General features: G+C 55.0%; 1 protein-coding gene across 1 annotated transcript; it reads left to right on the plus strand.

Moving 5' to 3' along the window:
- Positions 1-4: 4 nt before the first annotated feature.
- Positions 5-25173, plus strand: HADHA (hydroxyacyl-CoA dehydrogenase trifunctional multienzyme complex subunit alpha). Its single transcript, XM_082303197.1, has 20 exons — positions 5-168; positions 5120-5161; positions 5247-5317; positions 6421-6554; positions 7702-7840; positions 8812-8931; positions 9013-9115; positions 13010-13132; positions 13750-13868; positions 14637-14693; positions 16921-17030; positions 17297-17431; positions 18035-18206; positions 18867-18953; positions 20442-20582; positions 21638-21706; positions 21954-22149; positions 22492-22606; positions 23542-23687; positions 24643-25173. The coding sequence occupies exons 1-20, from the start codon at positions 81-83 to the stop codon at positions 24786-24788; spliced, it is 2313 nt and encodes a 770-aa protein (XP_082159323.1). The 5' UTR covers positions 5-80; the 3' UTR covers positions 24789-25173.
- Positions 25174-25797: the final 624 nt, after the last annotated feature.

Consider the following 25797-nt stretch of genomic DNA (forward strand, 5'->3'; position numbering starts at 1 on the left):
GGGCGCGGGCGGAGCGGCGTGGGCGGGGCAGGCGCTGTCCAGGGCCCCGGCGGCCTCTCCCTCATTCGACCTCGGTGAAGATGGCGGCGGCGGTGCGGGCCATCGGCAGCCTCAGCCGCCTTCCGGCCGCCGCCAGGGCCGGCCCGACGCGGCACACCCCGCCCCGCGGTAAGCGGGGGGACGGCGGGGAGCGGGAGAGGCTGGCGTGCGGTGTCCCCGCGTGAGGGGAGCGCTGAGGGGTGGGGGCCCTGACGGGCAGGGGGACACTGAGGCAAGGGTGTCACCGACGGGGCAGTGAAGGGTCGGGGGAACGCTGAGCGTTAGGGGAGCACTGAGGGAGCGAGGACTGGGGTGGGACGAGGTCCACGGAGAAGTAAGTTCGGGGGGGACGGTGAGGAGGACAGTGAGGGTGCGAGGGGCAGGGCGGAGCTGACGGGGCACTGAGGGGTCGGGGAGGGGGCACTGAGAGGTGGGGAAACACCGGCAGGGCGGTAAGTGGGCGAGGACTGGGGTGGCATTGAGGGGATGAGGAGCAGGTTTCGCAAAGAGGGGCTCTCGGTGCTGTGGCAGGGGGTGGGGGGTGTGCCGGAGGGCTCCTCAGGTGCTGTGGCCGTGGGGACTGGGAGCAGTGGGGTGTTCCCAGGGAAGGGTCTGTGGGGACCGGGACCGGGGGATCCTCGGGGGAGCTGTGGGGTGGGAGGTGTCCCCGCGTGTGTCTGTGCCCCATGCGGGGTTTTGTCCCCGTGGCCTGTGAGTCACCCAAGGGGATCCCTGGCACGTCCCCGACATCCCCCCCAGGGTTCCCCCAGTGCAGGGTCTGGCCCCCCATGTCCTGGAGCCTCGGGGGGGGGGTGGGGTGTGCCCCCATGGGGGACATTCTGCCGTGCCAGTCCTTGCACAAGGACACGCTGTGGGAATCTCTGTGCAGCTCTGGGGTGTTCCTGTGACCTGGCATTGAGGGGGGGACACACCCCCCAGTCAGGATGATCCCTGCACATGAGCTGATCCACAGGGAGAGAGTGTCCTTGTGCCCTGACACATGTGCCTGTCTGCAGTGCCCTGTGTGCCTGCTTGGAAAGGAGAGGGTGTCCCCATGTCCTTGGGTGTCTGTGGCTGCCCTGCAGGCACAAAGATGTATCCATGGGAAGGGGTATCCTGGTGTTCCCACCTGGGTGGGGAGGGTGTGCCCAGGCCTGTCAGTGTCTCCAGGTGCTCCATGATCTCTCGGCTGAGAGAATTGGGATTGTTCAGCCTGGAGAAGAGGAGACTCTGGGGAGAACTTAGAGCCCCTTCCAGTGCCTAAAGGGGCTCCAGGAGAGCTGGAGAGGGACTGGGAAGAAGGGCCTGAAGGGACAGGACACAGGGAATGGCTTCCCACTGCCAGAGGGCAGGGGTGGATGGGATTTTGGGCAGGAATTGTTCCCTGGGAGGGTGGGCAGGCCCTGGCACAGGGTGCCCAGAGCAGCTGGGGCTGCCCCTGGATCCCTGGCAGTGCCCAAGACCAGGCTGGACATTGGGGCTGGGAGCAGCCTGGGACAGTGGAAGGTGTCCCTGCCATGGCAGGGGTGGCACTGGGTGGGCTTTGAGGTCCCTTCCCACTTACACCATCCTGGGATTCAATGATTCCATGATTTTGTGTGAGGCATCTCCCCTGCCAGCTCAGGCAGGGCTGGGGCTCTCTCCTGCCTGTTCACAGTGCTCGCTTGGTGCTTCCTGGCTACCAAGGCAAGGAGTCCCCAGGAGCTCTGGGAAGCACTAGAAACCTCATACTTGAGCACTTTGAAGGGCCTCAGAGTCTGGTATTGATGTTGACCCAAAATCCAGCTGCATTTCATTTAAACCCAAACCTGGGCTCGGCAGTGCTGCGTTCAGAGCTGGACTTGATGCTCTTAGAGGTCTTTTCCAACATGAGCAGTTCCATGCTCCTGAGATCACACCTGTGTTACGTGCAGCCTTGCAGCAGGTTTGTACGTGACAGGGCGGTGCAGTCACTAATGAGGAGACTTGTGGCAACTCCAGGGAGTTCTCAGGCTCTTGCTGTTGGAATTCTTGTTCTGACTGGTAAAACTCTTCACAACAAACAGCCCCGGAGCTGCTCCGAGGACGCTGTCGCTGTTCATAACTAATTAATACCCTTGTTCTGCCTTGCAAAGTGTTTGGGAAGTGGATGCAAAGCTCCCCAGGGCAGCCCAGAGGCAGGGAGCAGACAGGAGCCAGGTGAGCTCCAGGGCTGGCTGTACCTGCTGGGCCGTGTCCGTGTGCCGGCAGGTTCCCGCAGTGGATTGGGAAGCTCAGTTTGCCAGCAGTTTCCCATCTCACGGGTCACAGCTCCGTGCTCAGCTCACAGGGACAGCTCAGGTGGCCTGAGCTTCATCCCATCCATCCTGCTGGGGCTTGGGGTGCTCCAGGACTGGAAAAAGGCTTTTCCCTGAGTCATCAACCATGGAGGCTGTTCCCAGTTCAAGTGGCGTGCCGTGTCCGGGTGAGTGGAAGGATGGGAAGGGGCTGGGCAGGGAAGCAGCCGAGGCAGTAACAGGGAGAAGAGAAAGTGGGAAGGAGCAGCCTGGGCTGTGGGATGGGGTGTTGTCCATTCTCTGATGCATCCGAGTCCTTGGCAAAGTCCTGAGAGCACCTGAACTGTCGGTGTCCTGGTGTTGGACAGTCTGAGCTGAAAGTGAATGGATGAGTGAGACTGGAATCGATTTCCAAGGCTTTAGCTCTGGAATGAATTGTAGGACGTGGTAGAAGCAGCTGGGCTGCTGCTTCCTGCAGCATTTTGGAGGATTTTTCTGGCTCCGGTCTTGGCACGTTCCCGTTGCAGTGCCGAAGGGATCAACGCCTAAAGCCGATGTGCAGAGACCGGGACCGAGGAGCTGCTTTTGTTTCGTGGCAAAACGTGTTTTCCACAAATATTCTGGATTTAAAACAAACCACTGTCAGGCTACAGAAACCTCACTCCCGTGTTAACCCAGCTGTTACACTGCTAACAGCTCCCAAAAGAGCTTACATTCAAATGGAGTGAGATTTGTCCAGTCATGCCCCTGATTTATTCTTTTCCTACTTCATCTCTTCTGTTTTGTGAGAATGGAAAGGCAGAGTGGAATTCAAGGCTGAAGATTTTAATGGAAAGAATCTGCTTGGGAACTGATATGGAAAAGGAAAGGCATGTAAAGAGCAAAAAACATGGAATCCCAGACTGGTTTGGCTGGGAGGGATCTTAAAGCTCATCTTGTTCCACACCCTTGCCATGGGCAGGGACACCTTCCACTATCCCAGCTTGCTCCAAGGATTGAATGAATGAATTCAGGGAAGTTGTTCAGCCCTTGCCTTCTCTTTAAAGAGGCTTTGTGGCTTTTATTGGGTTAAAATACTGCTGTTAAACGTGCATGGTGTTCTGCTGGGCAGCACCTCTCACCAGAGGAATTGTTGTCAGCCCACACTCGGTTTGTGAGAATTGAATGTTGGTGCTTATTTTCAGGAGTACCTGACTTGAGCACACAAAAAGTTTAGGGCAATTATTGTTGGATGCAGCAATCACATGTGAGTGTTAAATATTGCTGAGGAGCTTTGGAGTGGGAACCAGTTCACTCTTTGTTTATAAAATGCTGCTGTGGGCACATGACACACTCATGCACCCCGGACCTGTTTGCTGGGACAGGCTGACGTTGAATTTCCATCCCCATCACACCGCATATCCTGGGCTCAGGAATGGGAGCAAAGGCCAGTCCTTATTGCCAGCACCCCGGACAAGGTGGAAATGAGGCCAAAGTGCAGCGGGGCCCCAGCCCTGAGCTCGTGTCACGGGGCTGTGGCAGGGGGGGACACCTGTTGGGAAGGCACAGTTTGCAGTTTACTCTCCTGGTATTGGACTGTTCTCCCTTCTTGCTGCTGGGAATGGGAATGTTTCATTCCTAAAAGTTCTATCAGTGTTGAGCAGAACCTTCCCGTGGCTAATTGGCTGTGTGCCAGCTGGTAGATACATGTGGAGTAACACATGTATATTTACTGGAATTCAGACTGAAAGCAGCTTTGGCAGGGATTCAGCCTGGATCTGAGTTAGGGGATCCTCAGGGTCAAGGGCAAGGTTGCTTGAATGGAGCTGGGATTCATTCATGTGCCGAGAGATCATGGGGCCAAACACAATTTCTGAGCAGAAAAAGGAGATTTACGAGTCAAAAACTTGTGGGCAGAACTTGTTCATCCCGTGGTCTGAGTTTGCTGAGGGCTCTGGAACAAGACACATTCATGTGCTTTGTATGTCATTAGCAGAGATGGATCCAAGAGCTGGAGAGAGACCCTGGACAAGGGCCTGAGGGGACAGGACAAGGTGGAATGGCTTCCCACTGCCAGATGGGATATTGGGAAGGAATTCTTGGCTGTGAGGGTGGGGACACCCTGGGCTCTGGTTGCCCAGAGCAGCTGGGGCTGCCCCTGGATCCCTGGCAGTGCCCAAGGCCAGGCTGGACATTGGGGCTGGGAGCAGCCTGGGACAGTGGGAGGTGTCCCTGCCCATGGCAGGGGTGGCACTGGACGGGCTTTGAGGTCCCTTCCCACCCAAATCAGTCTGTGATTCTGAGTATTTTGTTGATAGATAGAGGCAAGAATAAATATTTTGTGAGCCCTTTGTGGCCCTACAGTTGTGCCCCCTGAGAAGTGTGTGGTCACGCTGGGCTGGCCCCATTTGCTGGCACCAGCGTGTGTTTTTACAGAAATACCCTGGACAGTTGTGTTTGCTTTGCAGGGAAATCACCTTGAAGCTCCCCAAAGTGCAGGAAGGTCCCTGGTTTAGCATGTGAAGAGGTTGGAATGAGGATAATAAAGGCAAACCTCCCTGTGCCACCTGCTCCATCCCTTGTCAGCTGGCTGGGAAGAAGGATCTCATTTTTGCTGCTCTCAGTTGGGCACTGCTGGCACTGCAGGGGGGGGTCTGTGCTGGGAAGGTCACTGCAGTGGTGTGACCGCTGGACTCTGGTGGGGGCACAGGTCAGGCCGTGAGGGGAGGGACTGGCTCGTGCCCAGGGTTTTCCAAAAGCTGCCCTTGCCAGGCGAGGGGAGCTGGGAGAGAGTTGGGCTGAGGCTGCTGAGAATTCCTTTAACACCTGTAACATCTTTTCCTTAGGTTATGCCTGCCGTAACATCTCCACCTCCAGTGCCCTCCAGAGTAAGTGTGAAGCCTTTCTATAAATCCGTTTTTTCCTTGAAATCCCTGGAGCAGGAGCTGACCCCACCCTGGTGTTTGTTTGCAGACAGAACCCACGTCAGCTGTGATATCAAAGGGGATGTTGCTGTCGTGCGCTTCAACACACCAAATTCCAAGGTATTGAAAATTCCCACTTAAGGCTCAGAACTTTTCTAACCTGCAGCCTTACAAAGTCGGGAGCAAAGGAGAAATAGGAAAAGGAGATATTGGGATTTTAAGGAGACATCTGGAGATGCCTCTTGGAGTACTTTGGGTGTGCTAAGCTAATTTTTCTCTCTCCCAGGCACTTATTAAGGTCTCATTAAGTTCCAAATCTTAAAGAAATCTTAAAAAAATTCTAAATCTTATTAAATTCTTGGATTAAAAGTGGTTAAAGAGTGTGTCCATACTTCAGTGCTTTGGAATCCATAAATGCTTCCGATTCTATTATCATGAATACAATATAAATAGAGCTCGTTTTCATTTTTTAGGTCAATGCAGCTGCAGTTGCTCAGGTATCAGGAGGCAGAAACTCTGTAAATGACATCTCAGGAATGCATCTAAAAATGCATTTTGGAGTCTCATAACCAGTGGTGAATTTCAGATGTCATCTCACAGATGGACATGCTCTCTACGAAGCTATGGTAGAGCTTGCAGTAAAACACTGGTTTTTAAAGCTAAGCAGCTGAGCTGCTCTGATACTGTATGAGATATAAAGATTGAACTAGTAGTGCTATGAAAAATCTTGTACTAATTGTAGCAGACCAAAAGGGTTTTTTTATATACTCCTTCCTTTTGAGGAGCAGCAGCAGCAGTCTCAGGTTTGAAATATCCTATTTTCCGTGAGGATTTTGGTGGTACCTGAAGAACCCAGGCTGGATTTGTCCTGCTTGTTGCAGCCTTTCAGTAAAGCTGGAGGGATGTCATCGGCCTGGTCTGGGGAAGATGTCTCTGCTCCTTGCAGGGGGTTGCATGAGATGACCTTGAAAAGTCCCTTCCATCCCAAACCATTCTGTGATTCTATGATTATATAGAAAAAAAACCATTTATAAGCTCATAAAGTCAGTGTTTGGGGCCACAAACCCACCGGTGGGGAGGTTAAGGAAGAACTTCCCAACTAAAGATGACCTGCTGCAGGGTTTTATCCTGGAGTGGGTTTTGTGCTAGGACGAGGCTGAAGTAACTTGCAGCAGAGCTGAGCTCCAGCTGAGCTCCTGCTGACGGTGCTGCTTTGCTCCCAGGTGAACACCCTGTCCAAGCAGCTGAGTGCAGAGTTCACCGACGTCATGAATGAGATCTGGGCCAACGAGGCTGTGAGGAGCGCCGTGCTCATCTCCTCCAAGCCAGGCTCTTTCATTGCTGGAGCAGATCTCAAGTAAGCACAGGGCCTCAGGAGCTGGTGGAGCTGTCCCTGAAATCCAGCAGCTTGTCCCTGACATCTCCCCGGGGTGAGGCACAGGCTGGGAGGGAAATCCACGTGCTCAGGATGCCAAAGCTGCTGGAATGAAGTGAGGACCTCGGCAAAGGGGATGTGGCGAGTCCTCAAACCCGTCCTGGCTGTGGCACTTGGTCGCTCCTTCCTGTGTGCTGGGGTGCAGCCAAGGAAACCCATCCTGGCTCCGGGCTGGGCATTGTCCTTCGGTCGGGGGTACAATGAGAGTGGATAATTCACATGCAGGACTCGTTTAAGCTGGGTTGGAGTGCCTGGCAGCCTTCCAGCCTGGCCCCTCGCTTGGGCAGGGTTTGGCACTCTGCCCTGTGTGGAGCAGCCTCCCAGGCTCCCTGGGTAACATTTCCAGGGTGTGCAATGATCCTGTGGGTGCCCACTGGCACCTGGAATGCCATTGGCTCCTACTGCTGACACTGACAGAACAGAATAGTTGCTTAAAGACATTAAAAGCCAGAAAGCTCTGAGGAAAGGAGGTAAATTACAAATAGACCCTCCAAAACCGTGTTACTTTTTTGGCTGGCCTTGTCCAGGGACAGAGACTCGCTCCCTGTGCAGGAGGGAAGGAGGTGAGCAGAGCGAAGGCCAGGCTGTGGTTAAGAGGTGTCTCCTGGCCTCAGCACCTCCAGCCTCCCAAATTGCTCCTGCCTGGCACAGACTGCGAGCCTCCAGGAGAATAATTGGCACAGGGAGCCTCTAATTGGCAGTGTGGCATCAGAGCACTGGCCATCTGCTCCTCTTAAGATTGATCCTGGGCTCTTTCCTCTACCCTTCCTGGCAAGTGCTTTGAGGCTTCCTGTGACCCCTCTTCCTCTCCCAAAGGCTTCCATAGCCCTGGCACAAGGGAATCCCATTCAGTGCCTCAGGCACAGCCCTGTCAGCGTGCAGGGCCTGACCCTGCTGGGTTTGGTCTCCTTGTGTTGTCTGATCCAAAACTGGGGCCTGATCAGCTCTTGCCTGCCTGTCAGGCACTGAAGATTGGGGGGAAAAAGGGACAAACTCGTCAAAACCTCTCATTTTCCTGCTGTTTTGTCAGTGCTTTTCCCCTCCTGATCCACCTCTCTCTTCCCCTCAGCATGCTTGAAGCCTGCAAGACTGCTCAGGAAGTGACTCAGCTCTCTCAGGATGGACAGAAGATGCTGGAAAAGATTGAGCACTCTCCAAAGCCCATCGTGGCTGCCATCAGTGGCAGCTGCCTGGGAGGAGGGCTGGAGGTACTGGGCAATCCTGGGGCTCACAGCAGGAGTGGGAGCTGACGCTGCTGGTTCTCTGATTATCCAAATGGTGCCAGCAGGACTGGTACTGCGAGAGGGGTTTGGGAGCTGACGAGGGCTCATTACATCATGTAAATGTGTTGTGGCAAGTTAATGGCTTGGTTGTGCTTCAGGGCTGTGCCACATGAGTTCTGCTGCTGCTGTGGAAAGAGAGCAAATCAAATCTGAACCTGTGTGAGCCAGGCTAATATTTAGAGGAGTGTCCCAGGGAAAACTGGCTGTTTCCAGCAGGCATTGGAGCTGCATCAATGCTGCTGGCAGAGTTCAGCCTGGAAAGTGCTACTTTTCAGATGAAGTGAGTTTTGTATCCCAGCAGCTTCCATTCTTTATAGGGCTGCTGTGAGAGGGGTGAGTGTGGGGACCTGGCCAGGCTCCACCCTGCCAGCAACTCCTCTCCAGCACCTTGGCTGGATCTTCTGCCTTGTAACCTCCATCTAGGAGTTTGTAAACTGCAAGGCTCTGCTAATTCCTGGAGCAGAGTTGTTACTAAAGCAGTGTAATCTTGGGATGGCGTCTCTTCAGTTTGTACTGATTTCTCAAACAGTCACAGCTTTTTACACCCACTGTGTTGACTCATCTGGACTTGGCAGTCCAGGGATAAACCAGGACTCATGGCTGATCCATAGATGGGACTGTGCTCTTGGTGTGATGAATTAATTAAGCCCTTGATGGTCTAGGTGAGATCTAAAATCAGCTTGGGAGTTTGATGTTCATCTCATACCTGCTTGCTGTCATCCACCAGGAGAAGCCATCAGTGAGCACAGAGGGAATTTGGGCAGTTGGCTTGAGGAACTGGGGCAGGGTCATGAGGAAAGCTGAGGCAGTGTGTGGGAGAGAGCTGTGTCATGGATGCCCAGTTCTCCTGTGGTCTTTCATAGGGAATCTTTTCCTTGTCTCTTCCTTTTTTTAAGGTTGCCATTGCCTGTCACTACAGAGTAGCAACAAAGGACAAGAAAACAGTCCTGGGAACACCTGAAGTGTTGCTGGGTCTCCTGCCCGGAGCAGGGGGTACTCAGAGGCTGCCAAAGATGGTGAGTAAGAGGACTACTTGAGTCTATAGCCCCTTCTGCCTGGCAAGCTCCCACTCTGGAATCCTCTTTCTGCCCTTCCAGGTGGGACTTCCTGCTGCCTTTGATATGATGCTGACTGGGAGGAACATCCGTGCAGACAGAGCCAAGAAGATGGGGCTGGTTGACCAGCTGGTGGAACCACTAGGTCAGACACGGTGTCTCTCAGTTCCTTGATGTGCTGCTGCCTGTCAGGGAACCTCTCCCCTCGCCAAAATGTGTGGAGAGGTTTTGTCCTGCTCTGCAGGGGAATCCCTGTTCCCACCTTACAAGCACAGGGACCTTGAAATGTGAGGCTGCTGCAGAAGCTGAGTGAACAGGAGAGGTCAGCATGGAGGGCAGGCCTGCTGGCTCTCCTTAAGCTAATTATCCAGATAAGAGCCCACGTTCCTCATTTATCATGTCAGAGGACAGATTGCAGCCCCTAATGGAAGGACAATAGATGACTGATGTCTGTGTTTCTGCAGCCTGCAGATGGTAATCCCTGACGGGAGCTGGAGCAGGCAGCCCCCGTGGCTTAGGCACTTGGAATTGCCAGCTGGCTGTCAGCTGGGTGGAGAAATTCCCTGCAAACTGCAGGATTCCAAGTGCTGAGGAGGCTGCTGGATAATGTATTGCTCCCAAAGTTCTTTCACTAGGGCAGCTTTCTTGGAAGGTGACTGAACAGAGGAGTTTGAGGACTAAATCCCCCAGAGCCTCCTGAGAGGTGTGGTCAGCCCCACCCAGGAGTTAGAAGGGAAGCCACGGCTCCGGCTGGCACTGCCACGGAGTTGGAGGGTGCTGAGCGTGGTTTCCCCAGGCAGAGCATGGCCAGAGCACACTGGTGATGCTGAAGAAAATAAAATGAACAAAAAGGTGCTGCTGCCCACCCTGAGCAGTGCCAGGGAAGCCCTGGTGTCCGTGCTGGCCCACAGGCCAGTGCTGGATCACTGAATGACCGGGGTTGGAAGGGACCTTGAAGCCCATCCAGTCCCACACCTCCCACTGTCCCAGGCTGCTCCCAGCCCCAATGTCCAGCCTGGCCTTGGGCACTGCCAGGGATCCAGGGGCAGCCCCAGCTGCTCTGGGCACCCTGTGCCAAGGCCTGCCCACCCTCCCAGGGAGCAATTCCTTCCCAATATCCCATCCAGCCCTGCCCTCTGGCACTGGGAAGCCATTCCCTGTGTCCTGTCCCTCCATGCCTTGTCCCCAGTCCCTCTCCATCTTTCCTGTCAGCTCCTCCAGGCACTGGAAGGCTGCAATTAGATCTCCCCAGAGCCTTCTCTTCTCTGGGCTGAGCAATCCCGATTCTCTCAGCCTTTCCTCACGGTAGAACTGTTCCTCTGATCCCTTTGGTGCCTTCTCTGCACTGGCTCCAGCAGCTCCACATCCTTCTGCTGCTGGTCCCAGGGCTGGAGGCAGCCTGGATAAACTTTCCCACTTGATACTTGCTTAGGAGTGAATTGGTTTTTAAGAGCCAGCAGATGTGGCTTTTTATTAACCCAAGTTGCTGAAAGGAAGCGTGAGCTTTGTGAGGAGCTGCTGGGAATCCTGGCTCAGCCCAGAGAAGCACATAGGAGGAACACAGAAATACAAATGATATGCAAACGTTGGATGTATTCCTTGTTACCCAAACAGCAGCCAGTGCCAGGAGGGCTCCTGTTCACTCTGTGTCTGGGGAAAGCAGCTCTGCCTGGGGTGATGCTTTAACTGATGACAGAAAGCTTGGAAGGAGACAGACACCATCAATCAGGAGGCAATTTCAGGGCATGCAATCAGTTCTCCTTCAGCAAGGAGCTCTGCAGCATTCCCTGGATCCAACTGTGGCATGTGCCGTTTGTAAAAGAAAGCAAATGGGAGAGGACAGCTCAGAGCTCCCGGGTTAGGACACAACAAAACACTGGGAATTAACTGCAGGTAAAGTAAACCCACATATGTGGGGTCAGCCACTTGGTGGGAATGGTTCTCACAGCTCAGACTTTAAATGAACAGCAGTTTTCTTCAGATGGAGTATCAGAATCCAGCACTTGTTAATGCATCCAGGCTGCTGGAAACAGGAAACCAGGGATTGACATCTTAGAGCACATCAGGCCATAAAGCTGAAGGTCTCAGCCTTGAATGGTGAGAAGAGAATTTGGAAGCTGGTGAAGTCTGAGCTCTCAACTCCCAAATGCTCTCAGATTTCCAGTGAATTCTCTAAAACCCACTGGGCATTGCTGAAACGGAGATTATGCAGCAGCTCTGAGCTGTGTTTTGTCTGCTGCCTGTAAAATCAACTGTTGTTTTGTTTGGCCTGTTTTTCCTTGGACTGGCTCTGACATTCTGCCAGGGCAGGAGGGAGACTTCCACAGGGAGCTTCCCTGAGCTGTCAGTGTTTGTGCTGCTTTATCTCCTCCTTGCTGATACACTCCCCCAGCAGGGAGCAGCTTCTGGGGTCTGCTGGGTGAAAACCCTCAAGGTGTTACACAGAGAGGGGTGAAACAAAGGGGCCACAGAGATGCTCCAAGGGCTGGAGCCCCTCTCCTCTGGAGCCAGGCTGGGAGAGCTGGGGGTGCTCACCTGGAGAAGAGAAGGATCCAGGGAGAGCTCAGAGCCCCTTGCAGGGCCTGAAGGGGCTCCAGGAGAGCTGGAGAGGGACTGGGGACAAGGCATGGAGGGACAGGACACAGGGAATGGCTTCCCAGTGCCAGAGGGCAGAGCTGGATGGGATATTGGGAAGGAATTGTTCCCTGGGAGGGTGGGCAGGCCCTGGCACAGGGTGCCCAGAGCAGCTGGGGCTGCCCCTGGATCCCTGGCAGTGCCCAAGGCCAGGCTGGACATTGGGGCTGGGAGCAGCCTGGGACAGTGGGAGGTGTCCCTGCCCATGGCAGGGGAGGATTATATGACCCTTAACATTCCCTTCCCAACCAAAAAATTGGGTGATTAAAACCTTAAAACTGAGGACTTCAGCCTTTTGTGGAGAAGGAGGAGAGTAGTGGGAGGTGAAACAGGAAGGAGTTTCTGATTTTGGATTTTATCTGTGTCTGTGGGGTGTTTCCTTAGCTCTGAGGACTCTGTGCAGCATCTGGGTGTGTTTGGAGCAGTTGGTATGAAGGTGAATGTCCCTGCCCAGCTGCAGGGACACAGGGTTGTCATCTCACTGGGTTTGTTCAGCCCAAGGTTGCATTTAGCTCCAGGGTCTACATGGTGGCCCTGTGCAGCTTCACAGGCACTGCTCTGTCATGAATGACTCCGTTTGCCTCTGGCAGCATCTCACAGCTGCCTCTTCAGCCCTGTGCTGTGTCCTCCTGTCCTGATGATACAATTGTCTGGAAATGAGGAGGATCCCTGTGCTTGGAAATTGTGCAACCCACCCTCAGAGGCTGCTAAAACTGGTTTTGTGGTGGCTTACTTCGTTGTGGGACAGCTTTAAGTTGGGCCAGGTGCTACAGGTGTTGCAGTAGCTAAGGCAAGTGAGAGGTTTCCTGCACTGGGTGCAAAGGTTGGGGTTGGTTGGACATTGGCTCCAGTACAGGTGATTTGCAGGGATTCAGCACTCCCGAAATGCTGTCTGTGTGTTTAACAGCTCAGCACTGGCACAGTGTGGTGGGGCACACTTGTTCCACAGAGGAGAGGAGAGGTGCAGCAAGAGGGAGGGGAGGCAGAACACCTCAGTTCCCTCGGGATTCTGGGTGCCTGCAGTGGAATAAAGGGCACAAGTGGCAAAAAGATGGTCAGGAGCTGAAGGCACCTCCAGAGTGGTCATGGAACCTCTCTCCTTGGAAGTGTCCAGAGGCTGGCAGAAGGTCCCTGAGCAACCTGATCTGATTGCAGAGCTGGATGTAACTTGGCCCTGCTCCCACAGGGAGCTGGCATTCCGGCATAATTGTGCACAATGCCCTCTGTATAAATCCTGTGGGGCCTTCATATGGTCCTGCTGAGCCTTTCCACCATTGCTCATAACCAAGAGAAGCCAAACAGGAGCGGGAGCAGTTCAAAGGCCCATCATGTTGTGTCTGGTCCTGGTTTCCCTGCGTCCTCAACCCTCGGGGATAACTTGTGCTGTGTTCTCTGCTCTCCCCAGGGCCAGGAGTGAAGACTCCAGAAGCAAGAACAATTGAGTACCTGGAGGAGGTGGCCATTGGTTTTGCCAGGGGACTGGCCAACAAGACTGTGTCTGCCAAGAGATCCAGAGGGCTCATGCAGAGTAAGTCAGCGTGGAGAAATCCCAAGGGACAGCAGTGAGTGTAATCCAGCTTGGCTTCTCCAGGATGTCTTCGTGCTCCTACTCAATTCCATTTCAAAACCTAGTTATTTCATGTTGGAATCATCTCTTGAGCAGCGTGGGGTGGTAGAGGAAACATTGCTCTGCAGCTCTGGGCTTTAGCAGAGCTGGACATGGTGGCTCCTGAGGTTGCTGGAAGGGAGCCAGGCGTCAAGGAGTGAGAGGGAGCAGGTACCTCCAGGGACTGTCCATCTGCAAAGTTTTTGTGGCAAGTTCTATACCAAGCTCGTGAACTCAGGTGGGAAGAGGCACAAGGGGCTGCTCAGTGCTGATCCTGGATAGCACAGCCCAGAAATGGGGACATCTCTGGGAATTCTGCTTCCCGGGGCTCAGTCTGTCACCAGTTGTGTTAGGAGGACACTTCAGCCCTCAGTGAGACTCGTCCATGGAATAATCCATGGGAACCCTCTGAGCAGCCCCTGCTGCCTGTGCCTGGGTTTCAGGTGCACGTTTCTAGTGCAGATATTCACTTTTGTAGTGCCTTACCTTTGCAGCCCATCCTGGCACTGTGCTGACCCCTCTTTTGTCCCATCTTGCAGGGCTAACAGACTATGCCATGGCTCTTCCCTTCGTGAGGCAGCAAGTTTACAAGACAGTGGAGAGCAAAGTTCAAAAGCAAACCAAAGGACTCTACCCTGCTCCTCTGAAGATCATCGAGGTAACCCCCCTGGGAGGTGGGAGGAACTGCAGGGCAGGTGGATCTGCGGGATCATGTGGGACAGGCAGAGGGAAGGTGATCCTTCCTCTGAGTCAAGCCAGCATCCTGATCCTCACAGAGATCAGTCCTGAGGAGTGCTGGCTGTGGGGTAGAATTCAGAATGACTGCCCAAAATATGATCACCAGTTTATGGGTACTGGTACCAGTGAGGGGTAGAGCAGGAATCCCAACTGAGGGAAGGCTTAGCTAGAATATTTTGTCCGTGAAACTTTCAGCTGCTCTTTTCCCAGGTTTTCTGTACAGTCTCTGAAGAGTTCGGGGGACCTGTTCGACACCATAAAAATAGAAATTGCTTTAATTTTCATAGCACTAACTACATAATACTTCATTAGTCCCCTGTGTTACACAGACATCCTGTTACAGATGCTCTGTGATTGAATCTTCGCTGTGAAATGACTTTTCACTATTGTTGTTGCCAAGACTTCTTTAAAACCTGTGAAGGATTCAGAGAGCAGTGACATTACAGGGGCACAGTTCCTAAAACCACAAGGGATGGCTAAAAATGAACCTGCTGGTAAACTCCTCACCTGTCCTGTGCTAGAAGGACAGGGTGACACAGCTCTGCTGAGAGCAGCAGGGACAGGACTCAGGGAGTCTGAAATGTGCCTTGAAAGTTGGGGAGGGGTCGCTGGAGACAACAGGGAATCCTGTTAAAGTGTGTGTTTGCAGCATGACTGAGCCGTGGTGTCTTTACTGCTTTTGGATTAGGTCGTAAAAACTGGTCTGGATCAGGGGAATGATGCTGGATACCTCATTGAATCCCAGGTAAGGAGAGGAGATCCTGGCAGGGATCAGGTAATGGTGTGGTGAGGGGATCTGTGTTTAACCACGCAGAGGGTTCATCACAGGCTGCTGCTCATCTCATTCCAGCCCCTGCCGTGGGCAGGACACCTTCCTCTATCCCTGGTTGCTCCAAGCCCCGTCCAGCCTGGCCTTGGGCACTGCCAGGGATGGGGAGCCTCAACTCAAGCCACTCACAGGCAGGGCCAGTGTGGGTGATTGATGCTGCTCCTCCTTGATGGGGGAGCAGAGCTGAAGTTCCACACCCCCTCTAGGAGCTGGCTGTAGATGTTTCATCTCACTCATCTGACCATGCTGTCACATGAGCCTCATGACCTAAACACCATCTAGTCCTGCTTGAGCTTTGCTGGGACACAGGGAAAACTGGAGTAGAGTTTAACTGAGGGTGTAGGACAGACTGTGGTGGGCAGGTCCAGGGCTGGAGCAGGCAGGTGTCCTCCCCAGCAGCTTGTGTGTGACCTGTTTATTCCACACACACACAGAATCTTTGTTTTCCTCAGCCATCCTCATCCCTCCATTTCTCTGCCATAATAAACAACCTATCCCTATTTATTTTTTCCTCACTGGTCCTGTTTTTGCCACAATTGTGCCCAAATTTGTTATTTCTGGTGCCACAGAGGTAATTGTGTCTGTGCACAGAGTCACAGGTGAGGTTACCTGGGCACTGCCAGCTCTGCAAGATTGAGTCTCCAGCAGTCCCACGTTCCCATCCAATTATCTCTGTGTTTGGGTCATCCCCAAGGTCATTGCCCCTTAAATGCTGGTGAAATCCATCCATCTCCCACTTCCCTGACGTGCTTTGTAACTCCTTTCGTTCCCTTCTGGTGCCAAGGCCTGCTCTGAGCTGTAGCTGTCACCTTACCAGTGCCCTCCTGGCTGTGCCCCATCCCTGCTGGTTGTGCATTCCACCCACATTTGGTCTGGTGCTGGATAAAAGCCATGGGATACTTTGTTCCTTACAGCAAAGAATGAATGGGATTTTTTCTGAGAGCAGCAGCAGCAGGATGGAGATCTTCCCAGAACCCCTGAAGAATAATAAGTGTCAGTGTCATGGCTTTTTTACTGCCTCCTTCTCTCCCCCAGGACAGGAGTTTGCAGATTCTCTTCTAGGCTTTGTTTTGGATATTTTAACTCACAGGGCAGTGGTGAAGGAAGGTACAGCCTGCTCCAAACCACATTCCCTACTTTTCCTTGGCAGACTTGGCTCAGTCAACCTTTGTTTTGTGTGTGCTTGTGCTGTCTTTGTGTTCCTCAGAACATTTGTGCTGAGGGCTGGGAGGTTATGCAGGCCTTCGATTTTGTTACCTGTGATGCTCTGAAAATAGGATCAGGCTGCTGCTGTCAGAGAGAACGGACCTGTTTGTAAAGGTCAAAGCCTGAGGACAGGCTCCTTCCTCCTGGATCTCTGGGGACAGTGGCCCCAATTAGTGTGGGATGCATGGGGGTAGGAAGCATCTCATGTCAGGGAAATCCAGTCCTGTCACTGAGGAACTGGAATCATCAAATCCCAGAATGGTTTGGGTGGGAAGGGACCTCAAAGCTCATCCAATTCCACCCCTGCCACGGGCAGGGACACCTCCCACTGTCCCAGGCTGCTCCCAGCCCCAGTGTCCAGCCTGGTCTTGGACACTGCCAGGGATCCAGGGGCAGCCCCAGCTGCTCTGGGCACCCTGTGCCAGGGCCTGCCCACCCTCCCAGGGAACAATTCCTTCCCAATATCCCATCCAGCCCTGCCCTCTGGCACTGGGAAGCCATTCCCTGTGTCCTGTCCCTCCAGCCCTTGTCCCCAGTCCCTCTGCAGCTCTCCTGGAGCCCCTTTGGGCCCTGGAAGGGCCTCTGAGCTCTCCCTGGATCCTTCTCTTCTCCAGGTGAGCACCCCCAGCTCTCCCAGCCTGGCTCCAGAGCAGAGGGACTCCAGCCCTGGAGCAGCTCCGGGGCCTCCTCTGGGCTCTCTCCAGCAGCTCCAGATCTTTCTGCTTTTGGGGAGGAGGAGGTGGTGCGGGGTGGGCTGTGCTGAGCCCAGAAGGTGCCTCTCCTCAGAGGTGACCTGGGCCCTTGTCCCTTTTCCATCCAGGTTGCTCACCTGTGCAATCACACAGTGCCTGTCTCTCCCCTTGCCGTGTTTTTGATGTGCTGGCACTGAGGCAGCTGTTTAATGCCAAACTCTGCTTCCCTCTTCCCTTTCCTCCAGAGCTTTGGCCAACTTGCAGTGACCAAGGAATCCAAGGCGCTGATGGGGCTCTACCACGGGCAGGTGCACTGCAAGAAGAACAAGTTTGGGACACCTCAGAAAGAGGTCAAGTAAGTGCCAGTGTGGGATGGCTGAAGGAGCAGTTGGAGGACCTCTGAAAGGCTCCTGGGACTCAGTGGGCTGGAGAGCTGTGTATCAGAGCAGATGTTTCCAGCCTCCAGAGGCTGACCCGCTGCAGTTTGGAAGCCTCAGTCCTGTGTGGCCTCACACTCAAGTGGTGCCTGGGTGGATGGCAGGAGCTGTGTGAGTCTGGCAGCAGCGATGGGAATTCTGCCATGTCCAGCTTTGAATGTGTCCCCTTGGTCCTTCCCTGCAGGACTCTGGCTGTGCTGGGAGCGGGGCTCATGGGAGCCGGGATCGCCCAGGTTTCCGTGGATAAGGGCATCAAGACCATTCTGAAGGACACAGCACAGAAGGGCCTGGACAGAGGCCAGCAGCAGGTCTACAAGGGGTATGTGACTTATGGGGGATTTGCTCTGGTGACATTGGGCTGCCTTTAGTCACAGTTCTCCTCTGCTGTCAGCACCGGGAACTCCTGACACTGCTGTTCTGCTGGAGGAGCCACTGGATATCACAGAAAAGTTTTATTTTAATGTTGTCCCCTGCAGTGTGCTGGCATGTTGCTGTAGGAGAGGCCCAGTGGCTCAGCCTTAGCTGCTTAGGTAGGCAGAGACCTAAGTTTGGGTATTAGATTCAGCAGTAACTTCTAGAGCTAAGGAAAGAGCAATTCTGGCTACCTAAAGGCCCATGTCAGGGGAGGCATTCCAGAGTTTTCTTCCTGGGTTTCTTCCATGTTCTCCTGGCTCTGCAGTAATAGTGCTCAGCTGTGTATCATCAGGAATGTCAGTGACTGACCTTCAGCTGAGCCACGGGAGCAGGACTCCCCTGTCTCCACATGGAGGGAGGGGTCAGAACACAGAGTGACAGTCCTGCAGAGTTGGAGATGGAGTTTTGGGTTCCAGCTCTGGGAGAGGGACAGGAGGGATTCCTGTGGTGCACCTCCAGCAGCCTGACTGGTCCATTCAGGAGCAGTGACAGAGCTGTCCCTCCCTAGGCTGAATGGCAAGGTGAAGAAGAAGAGCCTGACATCGTTTGAGAGGGACTCCATCCTCAGCAACCTGATGGGCCAGCTGGACTACAAGGGCTTTGAGAAGGCAGACATGGTCATCGAGGCCGTGTTCGAGGACATCAACGTCAAACACAAAGTGCTGAAGGAGGTGGAGGCCGTGAGTATCAGTCCAGAGCAGCCCCTGGGGGTGGCCCTGGGTGGCAGAGGGTTCTGGGCTGTGCTGCTGGGTTTGTCCCCTCGCCTTTGTGCTGCAGTGGGGTTCTTGGTACAAATCACTTAACATCAGGACATGGGTGAGCATCAGGGGCAGCCTTTCTGTTTGCTGGGGACATTCCCTGCTCAGTAAGGAACTGGGAGCTGAATGGAACAGTTCTGACATTCCGATTCCTGGGGGTGCTCCAAAAAAAGCTTCCGTTTGTCTGAGGGCATTGATGTGACAGTGGTGTCCTCTGCTATCTCCACACCTCGCAGTCCTTCACCTGCTGTCCCTCTGTTCTGTTCAAGGGCACGCTGGGGGAACGGGGTGCTCCCTGCAGTGTCTCCTGTGGCTGCAGAGGCCTGGCAGAAACATGGAAGCTCCGGGCTGATATTGCAGACCTGGGGATAGTTCAGGGCAAGTCAGAGCTGGCTGACTTGAACTACTGCTTTCCAGTTAGTTTCTAATGAGCAAACCCAGTTTGCCTCATTTGCCAGGGTTCCCTGGTGTTGATCTCCCGGGGCCCAGATCCAACTCTGGAGCCTGTGTGCTGACACAGCCCCTTCCACCCCTCCCAGGTGATCCCTGCTCACTGTGTCCTGTCCCTTGTCCCCCTCCCAGGTGATCCCTGCTCACTGTATCTTCGCCAGTAACACCTCTGCCCTCCCCATCAGCCAGATCGCTGCTGCCAGCAAGAGGCCTGAGAAGGTGAGTGAGTCCTCAGGGCCACGTGCCCTGTGCAGAGCTGTCCATGGTGAGGTGTCTTTGCTTTAGGGACCTTCTGCTCCCTCCTCAGGACATGGCACAGCTCATCCTCTGCTCCCAGTGCAAGCTTTGAGCAAAGAGCTCGTGATCTTGGGGCAGGTGGGAAGGAGGTGGAGGTGGATTCACCCCGAGGGTGATGTTGGTGTGGCAGGTCAGCACACATCAGAAGGTGTTGGTGCACGTGGGGGCAGAGAAGCTGTGGAAGGTTGGAGCCAGGTGGAGCTCAGGCTCTGCTCCCAGGGAGCAGGGACAGGATGAGAAGAAATGGCCTCAAGCTGTGCCAGGGCAGGTTCAGGTTGGACATCAGGAGGAATTTCTCCATGGAAAGGGTGGTCAGGCCTTGGCAGGGACTGCCCAGGGAGGTTTGGAGTGCCCATCCCTGGAGGTGTGCCAGGAAGGGCTGGAGGTGGCACTCAGTGCTCTGGGCTGGGGACAAGGTGGGGATGGGGCACAGGTTGGACTCTTGCAGGGCTTTTCCAGCCTCAGTGCATCTGAGCAGGAGCACTGATCCCTACAGCCCTGAGGCAGCAGCAGACTGGCCTGCCAGGGGTACCTGTGGTGCCTGTGAGCATGAGGTGACCTGCTGGAGGTTCCTGTCACCCTGCTGAGCCTCTTCCTCATTTGTTGTGAGACCTCTGTTGCATCCAAATTGCCAACTGAGCCTCATTTGTTCATCCTTGCAAATAACATCCTCTTGCTGTTTAAATTGCCTGTGCAATGGCTCTTATGGGGAAACTCATAGGAAGTCAGTTAACTAATTAGAGCATTTTCTTTAATTAGTTTTGCAGCCTGCAACTCAGCAAGGTGCCTCTGACTTACGCAGGGCTTGGTGCCAAGTGTGGCTGCCAGGAGGCATGAAGGTGACAGGCTGATGGCATGGTCACATTCAGAAAGTGAGGCACACAGCCGGATAATCTCCACTTAAACGCTGTTCCCGGGGGAAGGCTGCACTTCCCTCTGTAATGAGCTTCTGGATAGAAGCCTTCTCATCCTTAAATTCACTTCCTCACCAAAAACATTCACAGGCAGCATGCAGGGACTCCCTGAGGGCTGCTCCAGTCTGAGCCCAGCAGATGCAGCAGCTGGGTGGGGCTGCCCTGCCAGCTCAGGTGCCCCTCCAAGTCCCACTGTGCCCATCATTTCCCTGAGGATGAGCTCAGCTGGGATTTCCAGGCAGATTTGGCTGCCAGACTATAAAGTGGTCCTGTAAAAATTGTATCTTAATCCTCGAAGGCAGGAGCTCCTGGGCTTGTGCTGTGTCCTTGGGAAAACCAAGGAGAGAAGGCAATGGCAGAGCATTCCTATCACAGAGGGATACAGAGCGTGGTCAGGGCCCTGCAGCCCATGCTGGCCTTCCCTCTGCACTCGACTTGCCCAGCTGATTCCTCTGGGAGCCAGAATCCATCTGAACCCAGCTCTTCCCTCTGCCAGGTGATAGGGATGCACTACTTCTCCCCTGTTGACAAGATGCAGCTGCTGGAAATCATCACCACAGACAATACCTCCCAGGACACAGCGGCTTCTGCTGTTGCTGTTGGCCTCAAACAGGGCAAAGTTGTCATCGTGGTGAAGGTGAGGGGACACTACACACAGCAGGGGCTGGGTAACACAGAGCTTGTGCACTGAGCGGGGGTGAAACATGGCTGTGCACACCCTGGCATTGGCTGCTCCTCTGAGAAGTGAAAAGGGAGGTCAGAAAGGGGCAAGTGTGCAGATGATCCTCACATGTCCCTCAGAGCAGCCATGGAAAGCCACCAGGCACAGGTGCAGGGCCAGTACGAGGAGCTGGCACTCCTGCCCCACATGGCTTCCAGGGCATCCCAGACAGAGCAGTCTGGACAGGACTGTCACCACCTCAGCTCCCTGGCAGGCTGCAAGGACAGAGTCAGTGAGCAGGAACCCTCCTCTGTCTGGGTTAAATCTTGGGGGAGAGGGGCAGGAATACATAGAAAAGTGGATTTAAATTGGATATTAGGGAGAAATTCTTCCCTGTGAGGGTGGGGAGGTCCTGGCACAGGTTGCCCAGAGAAGCCATGGCTGCCCCATTCCTGAAATTGTCCAAGGCCAGGCTGAATGGGGCTTGGAGCAACCTGGGACAGTGGAAAGTATCCCTGTCTTTTCCCTGATTCCTGAGGTTGCCAGCGATGCTGAGCACATCTCTCCTGTAGTGCTGGGAAAACTGGTTGTTAAAAAGTGCTCTGAGCAGCTCCAAAGGCCAGTGGGGACACGGTGCTGCTTCCCTGAGCCTCATCCCCGGCTCAGCTGCCTCCCTGAAGGGCAGTTTGCAGCTCATCTGTTGCTTCCTGACTTTGTGGGGAGCAGCAGAGGTAGAACAACTGGCTTATGCCCTTTCCCTCACCAGTCTGTTGGGCTTGGTGAAGCAGCAGCCTGCTCCAGACCTGCAGACACTAGTTCAGATAAAAACACTGGGATGGGAACTTCCAGGGGCTAAGTTCATGGAAGCCTGCAAACACCGCTGAGCTCTACGGGGGAAAAAACCCCAAACCAATTCTAGCAGTCAGTACCATAGTGTTGGAGATGGGGTTTGGGGTGTCTGAACTGCAGCCTGGGCTGTGAACCACAGTTCTGGTGCTGCCAAGAACTCCCTGCTGCATTCTCTTCCCCAGGATGGGCCTGGATTCTACACCACCAGGTGCCTGGGGCCGATGCTTTCCGAGGTGGTCCGAGTTCTCCAGGTGAGTGTCCGTCAGCTACTGAGCATCCCCCAATAGTCATGGGAATTGCTTCTTGCTTGGCCAGACCTGGGGTCAGCCTGGGTGTGGGCAGGAGGGGATGTGGGTCACCAGCCCTGGGTCTTGTGGTCATCCCCAGCCTGCTCTTGGCTCCTCTTTGCAGTCAGTTAATGGAGCTGGGCTCTCTGTGCCACACTGGCTTTCCAGGACCTCATCCTGAGATCCCATCGCTTCCCCTCCTATCCTGCAGGAGGGCATTGACCCGAAGAAAGTGGATGCCATCTCCACGGCCTTCGGCTTCCCCGTGGGAGCGGCCACGCTGATCGACGAGGTGGGCGTGGACGTGGCCACACACGTGGCCGAGGACCTGGGCAAGGCCTTTGGCGAGCGCTTCGGAGGGGGCAGCATTGACCTCTTCAAGCTCATGGTGCAGAAAGGCTTCTTAGGTGAGCTGCTAAGCTGTTCCCAAGCTAAAGGGTGTCCCCTCTGCTCCAGGGAGAGCACCAGCATCCGTCAACCTCTCCTGCCCCAGGTGAAAGCAGGGGGAGAGCAGCCCTGGGAATGGGGCAGGAATCCCTCCCCAGAAGCAGTGGTGGTGTTTGTCCTTTGGACCTAGAGAAGGCATTAGGGCCTGGCACAGTGGCAGCATCTTGCCAAGGGGTCAGGTGGAGCTGAGTCCCTTCCCTCTGCTCCAGGAGCAGGAACAGCAGTCACAAAACAAGATCCAAGGTGTCGGGAGGAAACAGGACACGTGGCAGGAGATTACTTGTCTGCTTTGATCCTTGCAGGTCGCAAGGCAGGGAAGGGATTCTATGTCTACCAGGAAGGAGTGAAGAACAGGAGTGTGAATTCTGGCATGGATGAGATCTTGGAAAAGTTCAAGATGCCAGCGAATCCTGACGTGTGAGTACCTGTGTGTGACTGTGAGTACCTGTGTGTGATGCTGCAAGAGCCAGAGCTCCTCTGTCAGGGAGCCGGGCTGGGAGAGCTGGGGGTGCTCACCTGGAGAAAAAGAGGCTCCAAGGAAACCTTAGGCCAGGGCCTAAAAGGGCTCCAGGTGAGCTGAAGAGGGACTTGGGACTTGGGATGGGCTTTGAGGTCCTTTCCCACCCAAACCATCTGTGATTCCATGATTATCCATGTCTGCAGCACTGGAGTGCCTTTGCCCAGGTCAGGTGAGCAGAGTCCTGGGTTACCCTGGTGAGACTGGGCGGTCTCTTGTGGAGAAGGACATAGGGAATGGCTTCCCAGTGCCAGAGGGCAGGGATGGATGGGATATTGGGAAGGAATTGTTCCCTGGGAGGGCAGTGAGGGCCTGGCACAGGGTGCCCAGAGAAGCTGTGGCTGCTCCATCCTGGCAGTGCCCAAGGCCAGGCTGGATGGGGCTTGGAGTACCCTGGGACAGTGGAAGGTGTCCCTGCCCTTGGCAGGGGTGGAACTGGATGGGCTCTAAGGTCCCTTACCAGCCCAGATGGGTTTGTGATTCCATGACATTGCTGAACGCAGAGGCTGATCAAGCCCTTTTATTCCAAATCCATCTGGACACAATCCTGAGTGCCATGCTCCAGGAAACCCTGCTTGAGCACAGAGGTTGGACTAGAGGAGCCCCAGTGGTCCCCTCCAAACTCAACCATTCCATAATTCTTAGTGCCTGCTTCAGGAAATGTCACAGAGCTTAGCCCTGATCCTCATGTGGATTGGGACACTCCCAGGGAGGCCGTTCCCACCCCTGGCTTGGCTCTGTGTCCCACCTGTGCTGGCTTCAAGTGCTGTCCCAGGGCTGGGCCATTCCCTGCCCAGGTGGGAATGGCCATTCCCTCACAGCCTCTCTCCTGCAGCTGCTCCGACGAGGACATCCAGATGCGCCTGGTGACGCGGTTTGTGAACGAGGCAGCCATGTGCCTGCAGGAGGGGATCCTCAGCAACCCCGTGGAGGGGGACATCGGTGCTGTGTTCGGCCTGGGCTTCCCGCCCTGCCTGGGAGGTGAGTGCTCTGGGCTGTGCTTTGGGCTTCAAAGCTCCCTGTGGGCTCTAGCCATGTGGCAAGGCAGGAGTGAAGGCCAAGTTTGAGCTGCAGCCTGAGGAAATGGCCTCAAGCTACATTGGGGAAGGTGTAGGTGAAATATTGGGAACAGTTCCTTTATGGAAAGGGCTGTCCAACCCTGGCACAGCTGTGCAGAGCAGTGGTGGACTCCCCATGCTTGGAGGGATTTAAATCCCTGTGAATGTGGCACTTGGGGACAGGGGTTAGTGGTAGTCTCAGTAGTGCTGGGGAATGTTTGGACTTGGTGGTCTCAAAGGGCATTTCCACCCTAAATTCCGTGATTCTGATGCTGTCTCTTGCCACTGCTGCTGGAGTTCGCCAAGGGCTCTTGGATCCAAGGAGTTGCTTCTGCCACATGCCTGGTGCTTTCCCTCCTTGAGCCAAGTTCAGACTGAGGGAGCAGCCCCAAGGGACTTCTTAACCAAGGACCTGGAGGGACAGGACACAGGGAATGGCTTCCCATGGTTAGGATATTGGGAAGGAATTGTTCCCTGGGAGGGTGGGCAGGCCCTGGCACAGGGTGCCCAGAGCAGCTGGGGCTGCCCCTGCATCCCTGGCAGTGCCCAAGGCCAGGCTGGACATTGGGGCTTGGAGCCACATGGGACAGTGGGAGGTGTCCCTGCCCATGGCACTGGAATGGGCTTTGAGGTCCCTTCCCACCCAAACCATCCATGATTCCATGATTATCCATGTCCCAGCCTGTCCCCAGCACTCAAGTGCCTCTGCCCAGCTCAGGTGAGCGGGGAGCAGAGTCCTGGTACCCTGATGAGAGACTGGGGGGTCTCTTGTGGGGAAGGATGAATGGGACAAAGCCGTTGTTTCTGGATGTTGGGACCCCTCCAGGCACCTTGGTGGTTCTCCCTTCCCTGTCAGCGCTGTGTCCCTGTCCCTGCAGGTCCCTTCAGGTTCGCGGACTCCTACGGCGCGCGGCAGCTCGTGGACAAACTGCGCAAGTACGAGGCCGTGTACGGCAGCCAGTTCACACCGTGCCAGCTCCTGCTGGACCACGCCAACAGCCCCAGCAAGAAATTCCACCAGTGAGGTGGCCTGGTGACACCCCGACAGCTCCTCCAGCCGGGCCCCGGCTCCCTGCAACACCCCATTCTTCGTAGGTTAATCTCCAAAGCTCCCGGGGGAGGAAGGGAAGGGAAGAAGGAAGGAAGGAAGGAGGGGGGCAGCAGGTTGCCTCATGGCTTGTAGTCATTTCAAGTGCCTTATCAGCCACTGTGTGTTGGGCACATCCGTCCCGTGCCAGCCTGGGCCTGGGGGTCCGTGCTGGGGGAGGGAATTCCTGCTGCCTCTGCCTCCGTGCCGTGGCCTCCAGAGCTCCCAGTCTGGCCAGTAGCATCCAGCAACGTGGCTGGAGCCGAGGCCTTGCCTTTCCATAAACATCCACCAAAATAAAGCCCCGTCTCCTGGGTTTGGACTCCTGCTTCTCCTCCCATCTCCCTGAGGGAACGGCTCAAGTCGGGATTGACAGGTTCAGGCAGTGCCCTGGGGTCCTGTCCATGTGGGCCGGGACCCATGGAGGGGCAGGATGGCAGCAGGACAAAGCACTGTCACCTCTGCCATCACGCAGGGGCTGTGAGGAGCCTCTGCCATCACGCAGGGGCTGTGAGGAGCCTCCAGCTCCCTCTGCCGCGGGTGATCCTGGCAGGAGATCCTGGCAGATGGGCGCGCCTGTAATTGCGGATCGAGCAGCCAAAGGCCAGAAGGGCCCCCTGTGGGGAGAGCTCAAGTTAAACTAAAAGGCTTTAAATCTCCGGGCACCTGTCACTGGCCTAGCTCCCCCTCCCTGGCTTCCTTTCCAGCTTCCAGCCATTTTCCTGTGCCCTGGCAGGCCTTGGGCCAGGAGCTGAACAGTGCTGCTCTTCATGTCACCTCTCCCTGTCTTTCAATGCTCCCAGACTGAAACTGGGCCAAGACATCATCTCCTCTGCCTCTGCTGAGTGCTGGGGGAGGCACGGGGCTGGGACCCAGCCTTCGGCCCTCCTGGGGAGTTCAGCGTTCCCGGCCCCTGCCCCTGCTCTGGGAGCAGGGCCTGGGATGC

Source organism: Coloeus monedula, assembly GCF_965178545.1.
Source record: "Coloeus monedula genome assembly, chromosome: 2".
NCBI classification, from domain to species: Eukaryota; Metazoa; Chordata; class Aves; order Passeriformes; family Corvidae; genus Coloeus; species Coloeus monedula.

Excerpts from the sequence above, each read along its gene's own strand:
- HADHA (XM_082303197.1), top strand. The coding sequence starts at position 81 with ATGGCGGCGGCGGTGCGGGCCATCGGCAGCCTCAGCCGCCTTCCGGCC. Across the intron at positions 169-5,119 it reads GCGGCACACCCCGCCCCGCG|GTTATGCCTGCCGTAACATC; the intron begins GTAAGCGGGGGG and ends TCTTTTCCTTAG. Across the intron at positions 23,688-24,642 it reads CTTCCCGCCCTGCCTGGGAG|GTCCCTTCAGGTTCGCGGAC; the intron begins GTGAGTGCTCTG and ends CTGTCCCTGCAG.